The 16077-nt window shown below is 41.6% G+C and overlaps 1 protein-coding gene across 1 annotated transcript; it reads left to right on the top strand.

Annotated features, from left to right (window-relative positions):
• Positions 1 to 1023: 1023 nt before the first annotated feature.
• On the top strand, positions 1024 to 14337 carry ankrd52a (ankyrin repeat domain 52a). Its single transcript, XM_044352630.1, has 28 exons — positions 1024 to 1214; positions 1790 to 1873; positions 1993 to 2071; positions 2296 to 2366; positions 2583 to 2783; positions 2890 to 2977; positions 3258 to 3400; positions 3633 to 3845; positions 4852 to 4930; positions 5061 to 5175; positions 5292 to 5374; positions 5465 to 5582; positions 5686 to 5754; positions 5864 to 6004; positions 6339 to 6401; positions 6550 to 6661; positions 6769 to 6840; positions 6947 to 7148; positions 7262 to 7349; positions 7492 to 7609; positions 11623 to 11842; positions 11951 to 12038; positions 12175 to 12258; positions 12446 to 12591; positions 12826 to 12908; positions 13033 to 13115; positions 13478 to 13569; positions 14056 to 14337. Exons 1-28 carry the CDS (start codon positions 1188 to 1190, stop codon positions 14325 to 14327), a joined length of 3234 nt encoding a protein of 1077 aa, XP_044208565.1. The 5' UTR covers positions 1024 to 1187; the 3' UTR covers positions 14328 to 14337.
• The last annotated feature ends 1740 nt before the right edge of the window (positions 14338 to 16077 follow it).

The following is a 16077-nucleotide window of genomic DNA, read 5'->3' as shown; positions in this document are numbered from 1 at the left end:
AAGAAATTGTGAGATTTCGAGAAAAAAGTCATAAGTTACGAGAATAAAGTTGTAATTCATGAGAATAAAGTTGTAATATTACAAAAATAAAGTATTAACTTGACAACAAAAAAGTTGTAATTTTATGAGAATAAACAGTCGCCTGCATTAAAATGAGGAATGTGAAGCATCTTGTGAAGTTATACTTTAGGTTTCACAAATAACCAAATGATTTGGCACATCAACACCAGATTATTATGAGTATCAGACTTTTAAATGAGTGTGTGTTTATTCTGAAGAAAGAAGCACACAGACTTGAAATAACTTACCTCTTTTTGTGGAAAAGGAAATGACTGAAAGTGGTCGAATGCAAGACTACCAGTGGTTACATCTGATATTAGCACTTTTTTCTCGTAGAATTATGACTGTATTCTTGTAAAATTATGACTTTTTCTTGCAACTGTATACTTGTAATATTATGACCTTTTTCTTGTAGAATTACAACAGTATTCTTGTACTATTATGACTTTTTTCTTGTACAATTATGACTGTATTCTTGTAATATTATGACTTTTTACTTGTAGAATTATAACATTATTCTTATAATATTATGACCTTTTTCTTGAAGAATTACAACTTTATTCTTGTAATATTGTGACTTTTTACTTGTAGAATTATAACATTATCCTTATAATATTATGACATTTCATCTTGCAGAATTACAACTTTATTCTTGTGATATTATCACTCTTTTCTTGTAGAATTATGACTGTATTCTTATCATATGACTTTTTTCTTGTAGAATTACGACTTTGTTTTCGTAATCTGAAAAAAAATCTATATTTTCTTTCAGTGTGGCTCTAATACTCCGTCTTAGTGGAAGAGAACATTGTAACTTGTTTTCTTTTTTTATGTCAATGAGCAGTGGGACGGCAGCGTGCTCTGCGGGTGTCTGCCGCACGGTGTCGCCTTTTCACCCGAGAAGGCGCGAGCAGCCGCCACGCCTGTAGGCGGAGCGGCACAGTCGTAGCCAGGATCGTCAGACCAGACATAGGATACAGACAACAACAGTGACAGATCAAGACCGCATTTCTGACAGTTTGCAACCAGCTATGGGTGCAGTCTGAAAAGTGGACACAGTAGCGCACCGCAATATACCTCGAAGTTTTATCCTCATGAAGGAGCTCCGTCCTGGCTGAGTTTGGGAGATGGGAGTACTCAACATTGCAGACCAGGTACGCTGAAAAGAAAGCGCTCCGTGTTTGTGCTGTGGCGCAGTCTATTTGCTGGGAGATTCCTGCTCTTGTGCGCAGCATATTACGTCTTATCGGCCGAACGGCTTGTTTTCGTTTTTAGCTTATTGGCGGTGCATGTTTATTTGATTGGATATCGGCATCATAATGATATATCCCCTTACAATTAGCGATCCTCGGCGTTCATTACGTTGCTCTTGCCCAGGCCCAGTTCTGGGTCGCGGCCAGCTCTGGAGCAGAATTAGCTAACGTGAGCTAGAGCCGATGAGCTAGCTGACGTAAGACAACGGCCTGTAGTGCAGGCCTCAGCCAGGGCTCAGTGTATTTACTGGAGGGAAATAAGAATCGCATTCGGTTATTTACAGTAAACGCATTAAATACAACAACTAACATCACTATTAACCATATCACTGAATTGTTAACGACTATAACGAAGATAATGACGTGCTCAGAGGAATCAGACATAGTGGTGATGGTTATATCCGACTCGTCGCTGCGGGATCAGCTTTAACGTTATTTAATGCAGCGTTAACTGACCAGATTTTTCTATATTGCAGCCTCCTCTGGTCCAGGCCATCTTCAATCGTAATGCTGAAGAAGTTCAACTATTATTGCACAAAAAGGAGGATGTCAATGCACTGGTATGTATGTTGTGCAGTAAGTTTCAATGCAAAACGGGTCCAGATCATGAAGGGCCCCAGTATTATCAGTTAAACATGAAAATTAAAGATTGATTGATTGTATTTTTTTAATCCTACAGGACCAAGAGCGCCGTACGCCACTTCATGCTGCTGCCTGTGTGGGTGACGTCCATATAATGGACCTCCTCATTGAATCAGGTGAATGATTAAATGCATGCATTCCTGACACCTGGCTATGTGTTGATAATATAGGCTCTTCTGTGTTAAAGAAATGTGGTGCATACTTAATTCTTTGTCACTATGCCAGCAGATACCCCCCCCCCCCCCCTCTCATTGTCAGTTCACCCTGCAGAAGCATTGCTCTTTCACCTGTAAGATCCTTGTTATTCTTTTGAATAATAGTTGATTTCTTTGTCTTCCAGGTGCCAGTGTAAATGCTAAAGACCATGTATGGTTGACCCCGTTGCACAGGGCGGCTGCTTCCAGGAATGAAGTGAGCAATAAACTCTTCCCCTTTTGCCATTTTGAAGAGTCTAATTATCTCTCAGTCTGATGACTTCATTCTCTAATTCTATTATGTATTCCTCCATGGTGATTATAGATCTCATTTAGATTTATGCACCAAAATATTGCGCTGACTGAGGGAAATGCAGCAAACTGCAGATATGATATATGCTTAAAGCTCTTGCGATTGCTTCCCTCTCCCCAGAGGGCAGTGGGTCTGCTGCTGAGGCGCGGAGCAGAGGCAAATGCACGAGACAAGTTTTGGCAGACACCACTGCATGTGGCTGCTGCCAACCGTGCCACACGCTGCGCAGAGGCCCTGCTAACCCAGCTGAGCAACCTGAACATGGCAGATCGCACCGGTCGAACTGCCCTGCACCACGCTGCTCAGAGTGGGTTCCAGGAGGTAAGACATGGCACAATCTTTTTTTTTTTTTTGTTTGATTTATTGCCTTCCTTTTTTTAGACTCCTTAAAAGAGTTGTTCCTACAGTTTTATTTCATGTCTTACAGATGGTGAAGCTGCTGCTGAACAAAGGGGCCAACCTGAGTGCCATCGATAAGAGGGAGAGACAGCCTATCCATTGTGCTGCTTACTTGGGTAAGCGAGTTTCGCTCTCCAGCCAGTGCTGCACAACACAAATTCCCATTGTCAAATAGCAGTAAAAGCGCCTATTGTTCATGGTGAGTTTTACTTAAACGAGAAGCAATAACATGGAGAAGTCCTTGTGTCACAGTCTGGGGGTGAAAAACGCCACAATAACCGTTAACTTAAACTCTCTATTTGTGGCTTTTATTGCATTGAATCCGTCAAAATAAATAGAATTTATGTTAGAGATAATACTGAAATGTTTTCTCTGGTTTTGTGTTGTATCCTGTAGGGTATGTGGAAGTTGTGAAGTTGCTGGTGTCCCGCAGTGCAGACAAGAGCTGCAAGGATAAGCAGGGCTACACACCTCTCCATGCTGCTGCTGCAAGTGGTCACATCGAAATTGTAAAGTACCTACTGAGGATGGGGGCAGAGGTGAGTGATTCTGTATTCATTTAAAAAAAAAAAAAAAAAAAAAAAAAAAGATTTTGAAACTAACTAAATTAGTCTGCCCCTTTGCTTGTTTTTATTAAATGTCACGGGGTATAACCAGTAGCCTTTCAGTATGAGCAAGCAGCTGAAATCTGATCAAAGGGCTCTTATTTTAAGATTTCAGGCTCAAGGCACAGACTGAACTTGCGTCATGTTTGTCTTTTTTCTCTGTCAGATTGATGAACCCAATGGCTTTGGAAACACTGCACTCCATGTGGCTTGCTACATGGGACAGGAAGCTGTGGCTACCGAGCTGGTGAACCACGGAGCTAATGTTAACCAGCCCAACAAGTGCGGCTACACCCCTCTGCACCTGGCCGCCGTCTCCACCAACGGTGCCCTCTGTCTGGAGTTGCTGGTCAACAATGGGGCAGATGTCAACCAGCAGGTATGTAACGGGCTGAAAGCTCTCAATTCACTGTGCTGTTATTAATAATTAGATAATCTGGTGATAATTAAATCAGTCACTCTGGAGGAAGATTGTGTTCGAGCCACTTTGTTTGTTTCTCATTTACAGAGCCAGTGCTGTGTGTGAACTAGAGCTAGTGGAGCGTGAGGAGATATTAGCTAGATTTGACAATCTGCCACCGCAATCACTGACTCTACCTTCTTAAGTCTTTATTATGTTACACTACAGACATGGCAGCGTAGTACATTTGGTATTTGTTTACTTCAATCTTTGTTAAAGTTGAGGATCATTTAGACACAGTTTGGTTTGTCCAACAAATTTCAAACTAAAGATTTAACTAAAATATTGTTTTAGGATTGGTCCCATAGTCCAAAGTGGTTAAATCAACATATGGGGGTGGATATGGAGAAAGAATAAAGATAATACACATTTTATTCCTGCCTATAGAAACACTTTTTGTAAAGCTGCCTAAAATTCAAACATTGCACACACACACACACTGTCCCCGTACATTTTTAAGGATTCATGTGCTATTGCTTACTCCCTCTGTGCATAGCTTACAAGGCCTTCAAATTATCTTATTGCCCAATTCCAATAACACTGTCACAGAAAAAAATATTGGTTTGTGGTTAAGACAACCATTCAGCCCCAGCCAAAAAAACTTACCACTTCAAGTATAATTTTCTAAATAGATCTTGTGAGCAGTTGAGTAAGAGTGGAAACAGACTATCTGCTGCTACCTACAAACATGTAAAAAAGCAGATGTGCATGATCATTATTTTGGTCTTATTTGTAAACTGGACATGTGGATCTGCTTTTGTTCACTGTGGTCGTAGCAGTTTTCTGAAGCTTGTTCAAAAAAGTGAAATGTGATTTTTTTTTTTTTTTTTTTTTTTTTTTTTTTTTTGTTTTAATGATCTCTGAACTACACTTCAAATAATATCCTGATTTTTTTTATATTATGTTTTTCTTTTACTCTATACAGAGCAAAGAAGGGAAGAGCCCCCTGCACATGGCAGCCATTCACGGACGCTTCACACGCTCTCAGATCCTCATCCAAAACGGTAACCATGACTATCCTGTCTAACTGATCAGTAAGAGTTTGGTGTTGCAGGATTTTTCTCTCTCCTCCATAATGGCTTTTTTTTTTTTTTTTTTTTTTTAATTCACTCCCTCTTCCTTACTTCCCATCAGGTGGGGAAATTGATTGTGTGGATAAGTATGGCAATACTCCTCTCCACGTTGCTGCTAAGTACGGCCATGAACTTCTGATCAGCACTCTGATGACCAACGGAGCAGACACAGCCAGGTCGGAGAAGTCTTTAAGTGGTGTTGCTTAATGCTATGAGATGGTTTGGTTTAAGTGGGCTTGTGTTTTTGATATTGACCGTTCGGCTTCTAACGAACTCTTTGTGCTTTTTCCAGACGTGGGATCCACGGAATGTTCCCTTTGCACTTAGCTGTGCTGTACGGGTTTTCAGACTGTTGTCGCAAGTTACTCTCCTCAGGTTTGTCTTTGTTCCATCAACGTGTGCACTCTGATTCATTTACACTTTGACAAAGCCGTTACCATCAGCTGTTTCTTCGTCTCCCTACAGGTCAGCTGTATAGTATAGTTTCATCCATGAGTAAGGAGCACATACTATCTGCTGGGTTTGACATAAACACCCCTGACAACTTTGGGAGGACCTGTCTACACGCTGCTGCCTCTGGAGGGTAGGATTGCAGAACCTGCTTTGCATTTGCTTAAAATGTTCCGCTATTAAATGGCATCTGTTACTCCAAGTTAATTTCCTCTCTGTGCATCTTTCTTTTACAGAAATGTTGAATGTCTGAACTTGCTCTTAAGTAGCGGTACCGACTTGAATAAGAGGGACATAATGGGAAGGTGAGTTTTGCCCTCGTCTTTGTTAGATGTGCTAATTTTACTGATGCTGCAACGTGTCTGTGCAGCTGACTGAAGCGTCGACTCACTGTATTCTCCCTCCTCGCCTTAGGACACCGTTGCACTATGCGGCTGCTAATGGGAGGTACCAGTGCACTGTGACCCTGGTGAGCGCTGGCGCTGAGGTCAACGAGCCTGACCAGACAGGCTGTACTCCCCTGCACTACTCTGCCGCCTCCCAAGCCTTCAGCAGGTTGGAAAAAAAAAAAAAAAAAAAAATCTCTCTCCTTCTGTGTTCTCTCAGTAACAGGAGAAGCAACACAAAACCACCAAATGTTCGAAGTCCAAGACCGTTCCAAGTCTGGCAGAAAGTCAACCATTGTTCCAGAACACTGATTGACTGGTTAAACTGTCAGATCGGTCGGTGGATTTTGAAATTTGTGTTTCTGTACTGTCTTTCTGTGGTTTTTCCTCAATTCTCATACCCGTTCACTTCAATAAATGTAAAGTTTCATGAAGGCATAAATGCTCTAAATGCTCGGTTTCATAGTCAAGTCACACGCCCAGCGATTTCTCAACTTTTTCAGAGTTGATCGTCATTTTTCTGGGAACCATCAGAATGATGAGGATGAGGCGAAGGAGTCGTACTTGTGAGTTTTTTTTTTTTTTCCCCTGACTAACGTGATTAAGGCGTAAAATTCAATAAACTGAAACAATGTTTGTTTGTGGGAAAACAAATTTATCGCCGCTTTCCTTCCTCTTTCTTTCTCCGCATCCGTCGTCGTCCTCTAATCACAGCTGCTTGGAGCATCTTTTGGACAATGGTGCTGATCCATCGATGGTCAACTCAAAGGGTTACAGCGCTGTTCACTATGCAGCTTACCATGGCAACAAACAGAACCTGGAGCTGGTGCGTTCCTCCGTTTTAATCACCTCACAACGCAACTACACGCACACTTTAAACATCTAGTAAAGGATTTCTTGATTGATATTAATATGTGTGGTTTGTTTTTTCAGCTCCTGGAGATGTCCTTTAATGCACTAGGAGACATAGAGAGCAGTATTCCAGTCAGTCCTCTGCATCTTGCTGTAAGTGTTTCACATTTCGCCAACTTTCTGGTTCGACAGCGATTCAAATCGGCCTCTTAATCTTGACTGAATGCAAAGTTGTGACCGTCTTCCTCTGCTCCCTCAGGCTGATAAGGGTCACTGGCAGGCTCTGCGTGTGCTGACAGAAACTGCAGCCTATGTGGATATGCAGGACGCCGCAGGCCGTTCTGTGCTCTACTTGGCCGCCCAGAAAGGCTACGCCCGCTGTGTGGAGGTGCTCTTGGCTCAGGGGGCCTCCTGTCTCCTCAATGACAACCGCCTCATGTGGACTCCGATTCATGTTGCAGGTACGCTGCACCCCCGCTGGAAGATTTCATAGCAAACCACCCACATAGAGTAAATATTATGTTATAGATAAATGCATATTCAAAAAAAAAAGACAATCTTTGTTTCATATCAGCTGCCAATGGTCACTCTGACTGCCTGCGCATGATGATTGACTACGGGGAGGAGGGGGATCTCACCAACGTCGCAGACAAATTTGGCCAGTGAGTGCTTCTCTTTGTTGTTTACTCTGAAAAGAATGGCTTCACTTTGTATATCCAGCTGTTTTGATCAATGAGCTCACAGTGGGGGTGGGAAGAAAAAAAAAAAACACTTCTTTATTGTTACTTCTGTCCCCCCCTTCAGGACCCCTCTGATGCTGGCTGTTCTGGGAGGTCACACTGACTGTGTCCACTACCTGTTGGAGAAGGGTGCCTTGCCAGATGCTAAGGACAAGAGGGGCAGCACAGCTTTGCACAGAGGGGTGAGTCAAACACACTCGACCACACTGTGTGGCTGTACGTTCATGACAAGGTTACTTAGCAGCAGCACAAAATCCATACAAGACTAATTGGTGGGTAAAGTGTAAGTGGTACATTAATCAGTAGAAATCATACAAGCACTGTTGAATTTTAGTCCTGGTATGAAAACCAAGGACTACTATAACACACAACCTTCGTTCTCACTTCAAAATAAAATAGTTTAGAAAATATGGTGAAAACAGCGACCTGAATGTAAAGCTGCATCATTAAAGGAGTAAAATATGAACAGAGAGGAATGAAATGATGGTTGAAACTCCTTTTTTAAATCCCTTAGCACAATGTTATCGGCACCTAATCGGCATCAGCTGATAAAGGCTTTAAAACGAATGTCGGTCATATCGGCCTGAAATGAACATTTCTGTCCATATGACAGGCTGATCAGATGCTTTAATTATGCGTACGTGTTGCGAACTGTTGACTAAATGCTCGATGAACTGTTTATCTGTTTGTCCGGTAAACTCGCTTCATGCGGGTGGGTGTTATCACCATGTCGGGTATTTAAAAAGCAGTGAAATGAAGGCAACCGAAGGATTTTTTTTTTTTTTTAGTGATGCTGTTCTCTTTAAGTGTGTTAGGGATACATGTTTGGGGATGTAGCTGCGAGGCGAAGAGGAAAAGGGTTTAATGGATGAAGTTAAACTGCGAGATTAATCTATAAGGCTTATATTTCTCCCTGCTGGTCCTGCATAACGTCCTGAGAAGGATGTCTCAGTGCTTGATGTAGTTTAAGTTTTAAAGTAAAAGTAGTGATTTGGTTCCTCTGACTGATACAGTTTTATGCAAAAGTTTGGGCACCTTTTTGACAAATAACATATTTTGGGGATTTTTTTTCACTCTCTCTAGGATTTGGAACATAAAACACAATATTTTCAGCAACATTAATGCAGTTAATGTCATAAAAAATAATAATGAAAACATCATTGTGGCATTGGCAAAAGTTTGGTCCCCCTACATAATCAGTACTTAGTAACAACCCCTCTGGCAGAAATCACAGCTTACAAACACTTTTTTGTTGCCAGATAAAAGTCTTTTAGTTCTTGTATTTGGGATTTTCTCCCAGTCCTCCTTGCAAAACGCTTCTAGCTCTGCAATATTCTTGGGCCGTCTTGTATGCACAGCTCTTTTGAGACCTAACCACAGATTTTCAGTTATGTTCAAGTCAGTGGACTGTGGTAGAAGCCATCCTGTTTTCAGCTTCAGCTTTTTTTTTTTTTTTTTTTTTTTTACAGACGGTGTGATGTTTGTTTCCAGAATTTGCTGGTATTTAGCAGAATCCATTCATCCCCTCCGCCCGTGCAATGTTTCCTGTGCCTCTAGCTGCAACACAGCCCCCAAAGCATGATAGATCCACCTCCATGTTTAACAGTTTGCAAGGTGTTCTTTTCATGAAATGCTGCTCCTTTTTTATCTCCAAACATACCTTTTGCTGATTGTGGCTGAAGATTTCTATTTTAACTTCATCAGTCCACAGCACTTGTTTCCAAAACACATCTTCTGTAGATGTTCTGTCGCATATTTGTGACGTTGGATTTTATGATGAAGATGCAGGTATGATTTTCTTCTACCGACTCTTCCATGAAGCTATGAAGGTCATTTGTGTAAGCATCGCTGCTAGTGTGACCCAAGTGTTTTAAAGCTTCATTTGATGCCGTGGTATTCCAACGGTGAAATCGGTACTTAAGTGTGTGTCTATTTTTTCGTTTTAACCCCCTTTGTCTCGTCTACCCGTAAAACCCGGCGAGAGAATATCACCCGTACACTGACACCTGTCAAGGTATTGGGTAATACCAGCAGACAGACATACTTTGCAACCAATCAGAGAGCTAGAGTAAGTGGCCACGCTGTGACTCACAGTAAGTGACGCAGCAAGGTTGGTTGACAGCGCTCCGTATACTGCTCATACTATGATGCTGTCGAGAAGTAAAACCATTCGTTCTGAGTGCAAATACGCTGCGTCAGCCAGCAGTTTATTTGACAATAAGTTGCCACAATTACATACTGGACAAAATACGTGGGGACATGGAGAAGTGCACTGCGCTACAGTTTGTTGTCGCAGGGTTTCTGCAGACATGGTGAAGCTTACAGCTGTGTGCGGTGAAGGTAAGCGGAGCTGTGTGTGCGCTAGTTAGTGGTGTGTGACCGGCAGCGAGCCCCTGTGCTGGGTGTGTGCTCAAAAAAGATGTTGTTGCGCAAATATAAAGAAGTCACACAGCTGACACCAAAAGAAGCCCGAATGAAGGTACTAACGGTGCACCATCACTCCTATGTCTGCTAAAATCTTCCTGCAGGTTTTTGCAGTCATGTGATGGTTTTGATTTGCCTTTTTGTGCAGCACACGAGCAGTTCTCTCTGAGTTTTCTTGGCCTTTCAGATCTCATCTTGACTTTCACAGTTCCCCTAAACTGCCATCTCTGGCACTGTGGAAACTGCAAGCTGACAACACTTTGCTATCTTCTTCTAGTCCTCTCCTGCACTGTGGACATCAATCACTTTCAATTTCAGAGTCTTACACAGCTGCTTAGAGGAACCCGTGGCTGCTGAGTGTTCGTACAAGGTTTGAACAGTCAGAGTATTTGTAAAGCTTTGAAATTGGCATCAGCTGACGTTTCCTAATGACAGTTGTTGACATGCTCAGGCCTAACAAGTTGATTAAGGTTTCTGAGACTTGGGAACTCTTTGAGTGCCTGAACTTTTGCACATGCCACAGTGATGTTTTTATTTTTGTTCAGTTTATAACATTAAAAGTAATTATGCATTAATAAAAATATTGTTTTTTTATGTTCCATATCGTAGAGATGCTGTATTTACATCTTATTAATTAAAAAAAATCACCAAAATCCAGTGTTATTTGTCAAGAGGTGCCCAAACATTTGCATACAACTGTATATTATTATAAATGACATCATTAGAGTACATCATGTCTATTTATCTTCTTTTAGTTGGCTTTAATTGCAGTACACAGCCAACAGTTTCAGTTGGTTTTGCACTTACTCTCACATGATTCCTGTGGACAGAGATTACATTTACTTACTTGTTTTGCAACTTGTAAATGGGTCAGATTTGCTCTGGTTGTGGTTCTTGTCAGGATATTCTTAGGGAGAGCATCATCCGAGCCTGTTAAAGTAGGATGAATCTTAAAGTTTTGTTTGAAAATGTTACATAAAATGAAATACGGCATGTTTTACACGTAACCTGTGAATGTACACATTTTGAAAAGCATCGTATTTTATGTCTCCATCTTCCAGTGGGCCATCATGATAAGAGTAGAGATAATAATATGTTAATTCCACTACAGGAGAGACTTGTTGTTCTCTGCTATTAGGTGGTTAAAAACATGTGCATATATCTGTATTGGCATCAGCAGTCAGACAAAATGAGTTGGTACAAAATTAACTTTTTTGTCCACCAGCTAAACGACTAGTGAATGTTGAAATTTTACCATCCGCTCAGTAGATTACCATTGGGGTTTTTTTGCCCTGTGAGTGAAGCAGATCTACCAGCCACTTGCATATTTTACCAGCATTTGGCTGTTGGCTGGTGCTAATTTTGTGCTCTGGTTGGAAAATATCAGCAAAAATCCAATATCGCGCCTTCTTAAAATGCCTAATAGCACCATCTGTTCAGGAGTCTTAATGTTCAAATCAACAGAGTCCAGGGATACTAGGTGGACAGTTTCCTTGATGCGTATTTGTCAAGGTCCTAGATTTTAAGAAGTGCCAATTAGCATCTATTGAGTAACATTTTTAATCTAGGAATAGACTCAATCCTTGTCCAGGAAAGTAGTGTAGATGTAATTAACACTGCTGTGATCCAAGAGCAAAATACATAACAGAGAAAAGTGAAGGAAAATGACTAATCGGTAAAGAATTTGTGGTCATATTTTTCACAATCACAAAGTTTTTGTTGTTTATGTCGGTGGAGATTGTCTCATCGCTCCTCGCTGGTGTCTGTTTAGGCGGTGTTGGGCCATGATGACTGTGTTACAGCCCTGCTGGAGCACAAAGCTTCTGCACTGTGTCGGGACATCCAGGGTAGGACACCGCTGCACTACGCAGCATCCAGAGGCCACACGGAGATCCTGGCCAGTCTGGTGCAGGCCGCCATGGCAACAGACCCACAAGATAAACTGCTGGACAACAAACAATACACCCCATTACACTGGGCTGCTTACAAAGGTTTGCTCAGTTTGATTGACTGGAAATGGCTAATCCCCCAAAGCCTAAATGTTGTAATTAATCACTGTAACATCTGTCGTCTCTAACGCTGAGTGTGTTTGTTCTCAGGGCATGAAGACTGTTTGGAGGTTTTACTTGAATTTAAAACATTTATCCATGAAGAGGGAAACCCTTTCACCCCCCTGCACTGTGCTCTGTGAGTATTAACTTCTTGTCTTGTGTGTCACTGTGCCAAAACTAATAACCTTTACTCAAAAAAAAAAAAAAAAAACCCACATTCTGTAGGTTTAGATGAAATCATCATTTCATTAACAAGCTTGTTTTGCTGGTAGGATGAATGGCCACAGCGGTGCTGCAGAGAGGCTGCTTGAATCTGCTGGGGTCCACATGATTAACACCAGAGATGCCAAAGGAAGGTGAGACTGCAGAAAGCTTGTAATGATCTTAAAGAAACAGGCAGTTATTAATGTTTTTCCTCGTAATCTGCATCTGTTCCTTCTTCCGTTTTGTCAACTGTTTGGTCGTAAAAGGCCCCACAGACACTTAAGCTGTAACACTGATCCATATGGTAATTGGTTGGACTGTCCTGGTCTCTGCCTGTAGGACCCCACTGCATGCTGCTGCATTTGCTGAGGATGTTGCAGGACTTCAGCTGGTGCTTCGCCATGGGACAGAGATCAATGCAGTGGACAAAAGCGGACGCTCTGCTCTGATGGTAGCTGCTGATAAGGGACACAGTGGCACCGTGGGTAAGTCCGCTCAGAGAGATCATGTAAATGCATCGATCCAACGTTTTCTCCGGTGACATTTTGAGCTGTTATTCTCATGAGATTCTTACTAAGCTAAGTGTTTTTCCTAAGAACACATAACTGCATGTCACATTAGTCTTAAATAGGTCTGTTGTGCATCTCCTCTGACTATAATTGTCAGATAGGAACATATTTAGTATCAGGAAATAAAAAGTTTGTGTCGATGTCGTTCAGCCATCCTTCTTCACCGGGCCAAGGCTGACCTGACACTGCTGGATGAGAACAGGAACACTGCCCTGCACCTGGCCTGCAGCAAGGTACGCATCACAATCATAAAGCTCCACCGTACTTCAGCAAATACACTTTCTCTTCGTGTAATACGGTAGAAACACTTGCATTTTCTTTATGCTTCTTTTGTGTTTTGTCCTTTTTTTTTTTTAGGCTCATGAGATGTGTGCCCTGCTGATTCTGGGGGAGATCCACAGTCCCACTCTCATAAATGCCACCAACAGTGCTCTGCAAATGTGAGAATCTAGCCAAATTTTTAAGCAAACAAATAAAGGGACAAAGAGTGTAAAGTTTATCTGAGGGGGGTTTTTTGTATAGAATTGTGATGTTAAATTTTTACAAAAGCACTTAAAGGCCAACAGCATTGAAATACTAACGCTGAATCTGAAGGGCGCCATTGTTAATATTATTAGTAACACCCGTGCTTTTCCTACTATGACCAATCAAAATGTCTGTGCTGTGATGAAGGCCTTTTTGGTTTATATCTGGTCACTACTCCTCAGCTGGATCTTACGTTAAGTGTATTTTTCACATAGTATATTAGTTTAAGTGAACAGTTTGCCAGCTGTCTCTCAGACTCTCCCTTGTTCTCCTGCAGGCCCCTCCATCTTGCAGCACGTAATGGCCTGGCTACGGTGGTGCAGGCACTGCTGAGTAGAGGAGCCACTGTGCTGGCTGTGGATGAGGAAGGTGAGGAAGGCTCTGTTCATATGCACTTTTTCTACTCACCGTTCTCCACAACACACCATACTGTAGTGTTTTAGATTTTGGAAAAAAAAATATTTTCCTAGCTTCTAGACAGCTATTTATTGTGAAAATGAACTTATGAAGACCTGAAACTTGTCAGGATAAACGATCACAAATGTAAATCATGACGGCTTTTAAGTCAACACTGTGTGGGAGTAAAGCTGAAAGCACAGATTAATGTTAAGTCATCTGTGTTCATGTGCTTGGTACATTTTTTTTGGAGTTGATTACTGAAGCAACCATATTTGTATCGCCGTCTAATCTTTTAGTTTAGATTTCTGAGCGTGTGAGTGTGGTAGCTGACTCACCTCTTAGATGTTGGAGCTTTATTTGTGGTAAAAAAGATTTAACAAGCAAAAACCTTTTTTAAAAGTTGTAATTCACATGTGATTTACGTGTGCACTAACGTGACTTTGCCCCGTCGACCAGGCCACACTCCAGCTCTGGCCTGTGCTCCCAACAAGGACGTGGCTGACTGCCTGGCTCTGATCCTCTCTACCATGAAGCCTTTCCCCCAGCGGGACCCTTCCTCCTGCTCCTGCTCCTCTCCCACCGTCTCCCCCTCCCCGGGTCTCAACTTGCTGAAGCACTGCGGCATCACCGCCGCCTGCGCCCCCTTGCCCAGCAACGGCCTCCACAACGGCTACGTCAAAGACCGTCACGGTGCACCGGTTGGCCTGGACGGGTGTCTGTCTGAGTGAGAGGTCTTTGTGCCCCCCCCCTCCCCCCCGCCCCCCGCCCCCCTCTCTCCTCCCTTTCCCCCTCCCCCGCTCAGTCAGCTGCTATCACCATCATCACCACCAGGGGGCGACTCCCTTTAACATGGCCCAGAGGACCAGGAGAGCACCCGCCCACATGTCTGTTCTCTGTGTATGTATGTGTTTGTGCGTCTGTGTGTGCGTGAGTGTTTGGTCTTCTCTTGAGGTGCAGTCAAACCTAATATGCAATTAGATCCCATTCCTCCATCTCCTAGTAGTGCTTAATACATAGAGGCTGATTGCTCTACAAGGTCACTCAAGATGAAGTGTGGCATCCAAAACAAACACTAGCAATCTGGCCATCTCGAAAATCATTTAACCCTTTAAAACCATGTCGACATAATTATATAACCGACATTTAAGAGCATGGAAATCTCTGTATCCTCTACTGTCTTTCTCTTCATATCATTCAATATAAACGTCATATCATGTTTAATCAGTCGCCGGTGACCTTGTAGAGGAACAGCCTTCCCAAAAGAATGATCAAAGAGTTTCTTTGTTTGTTGAGATTTTTTTTTTTTTTCTTTTTTCTTTTTTTGTTTTTTTTTTTTTTTGTTTTTAAATGTCCGTTAGCATAGATTTTTATGAAGGAACCACACAAGGGAAAAAAAAAATCTAAATTTTTTGCTTAAGAGTGCAATGCTTGTGTACTACAGTACAATCCGAAAATTTGGAAAAGGGTCACAAAGATGTTAATTCCATAGTGTACTTTAAATGTAACGGCCTAGAATTGTTTGGCATTTTAAGATAATTTGGATAATGCTGCTGAATACATTAGCATGTCTCCTTCTAAAAGGAGGGACCATGCGCGGGTCAGCGTTGTAACATCAATTTGTTCTTAATGCTGACTTAATGTTTTAAAGATGCTAAATAAGTGTTTGTTAAGCTAGAATGTTTCTAAGCATATAAGTTATGACCAAAGTTGATCAACACTACTATGGCTATAAATTATTTATTTGAGATGAACTGTACTGTATAGAGAAAGACAATAGATCTTGATATACCTCGTCAACTCGTTTAGCAGCTGCTTCATCTTCACCCAGGGTCCGTAGGCCTAATGTTCTCTTTTTGTAGGACTAGAGAACTACTGTAGGATAGTGACTGACTGAGGCCTTGTTTATTTCTAGATGAAGGCTTTACTAGTAATATCTGCCAACAACACCTCATCAAAGCATCATATATCTGAGCACATAAATGAACAAGCCATTTCAATTTATTTCCCATCTCTTTAACAGTGGTTTTTTTTTTTCTTCTTCCTCTTCTTCTTTTTTTTTTTTTTTTTTTGGAAAAAGATTTCAGAATTAGGGGTGGCCTAATGATCGAAAAAGGGAGCGATCCCTTTTCGTTCCTTTTTAGGCACGTTTTTTTTGTTCTTTTGTGTTTTTTTTTTGTTTTTTTTTCCTGAAGTTGAACTGGCCATCAGCGTTGTGGTTTTAACGAGCTCTTACTAAAAAAAAGGAGTATCTCTCGTAGCTGGTGAACTAGTCTTAAACATCTAATAGCTATATATATATATCTCAACTTCTCGGTGGTCATCAATTTGAACAGATAAAGAGTATCGTCTGCTATTTTTATTGGGCAGTTTTCAAGCAATATTTTCTTTTTTGGCCTTTTTTTTTTTGTTTAACGTTATTGAATAGACAATCACTGTCACAAGGGCTTTTGTTTCCCTGGAATGTGTTTATTTGTTTTT

This window comes from Thunnus albacares, chromosome 5 (genome assembly GCF_914725855.1).
Source record: "Thunnus albacares chromosome 5, fThuAlb1.1, whole genome shotgun sequence".
NCBI classification, from domain to species: domain Eukaryota; kingdom Metazoa; phylum Chordata; class Actinopteri; order Scombriformes; family Scombridae; genus Thunnus; species Thunnus albacares.
This window is presented reverse-complemented; position numbering and strand designations above follow the sequence as displayed.

Bases quoted from the DNA above. Each gene is read 5' to 3' on its own strand.
- ankrd52a (XM_044352630.1), top strand. From the start codon at position 1,188: ATGGGAGTACTCAACATTGCAGACCAG. The intron at 3,401-3,632 runs GTGAGTGATTCT...TTTCTCTGTCAG, and splicing joins TACTGAGGATGGGGGCAGAG to ATTGATGAACCCAATGGCTT. The intron at 7,149-7,261 runs GTACGCTGCACC...GTTTCATATCAG, and splicing joins GACTCCGATTCATGTTGCAG to CTGCCAATGGTCACTCTGAC.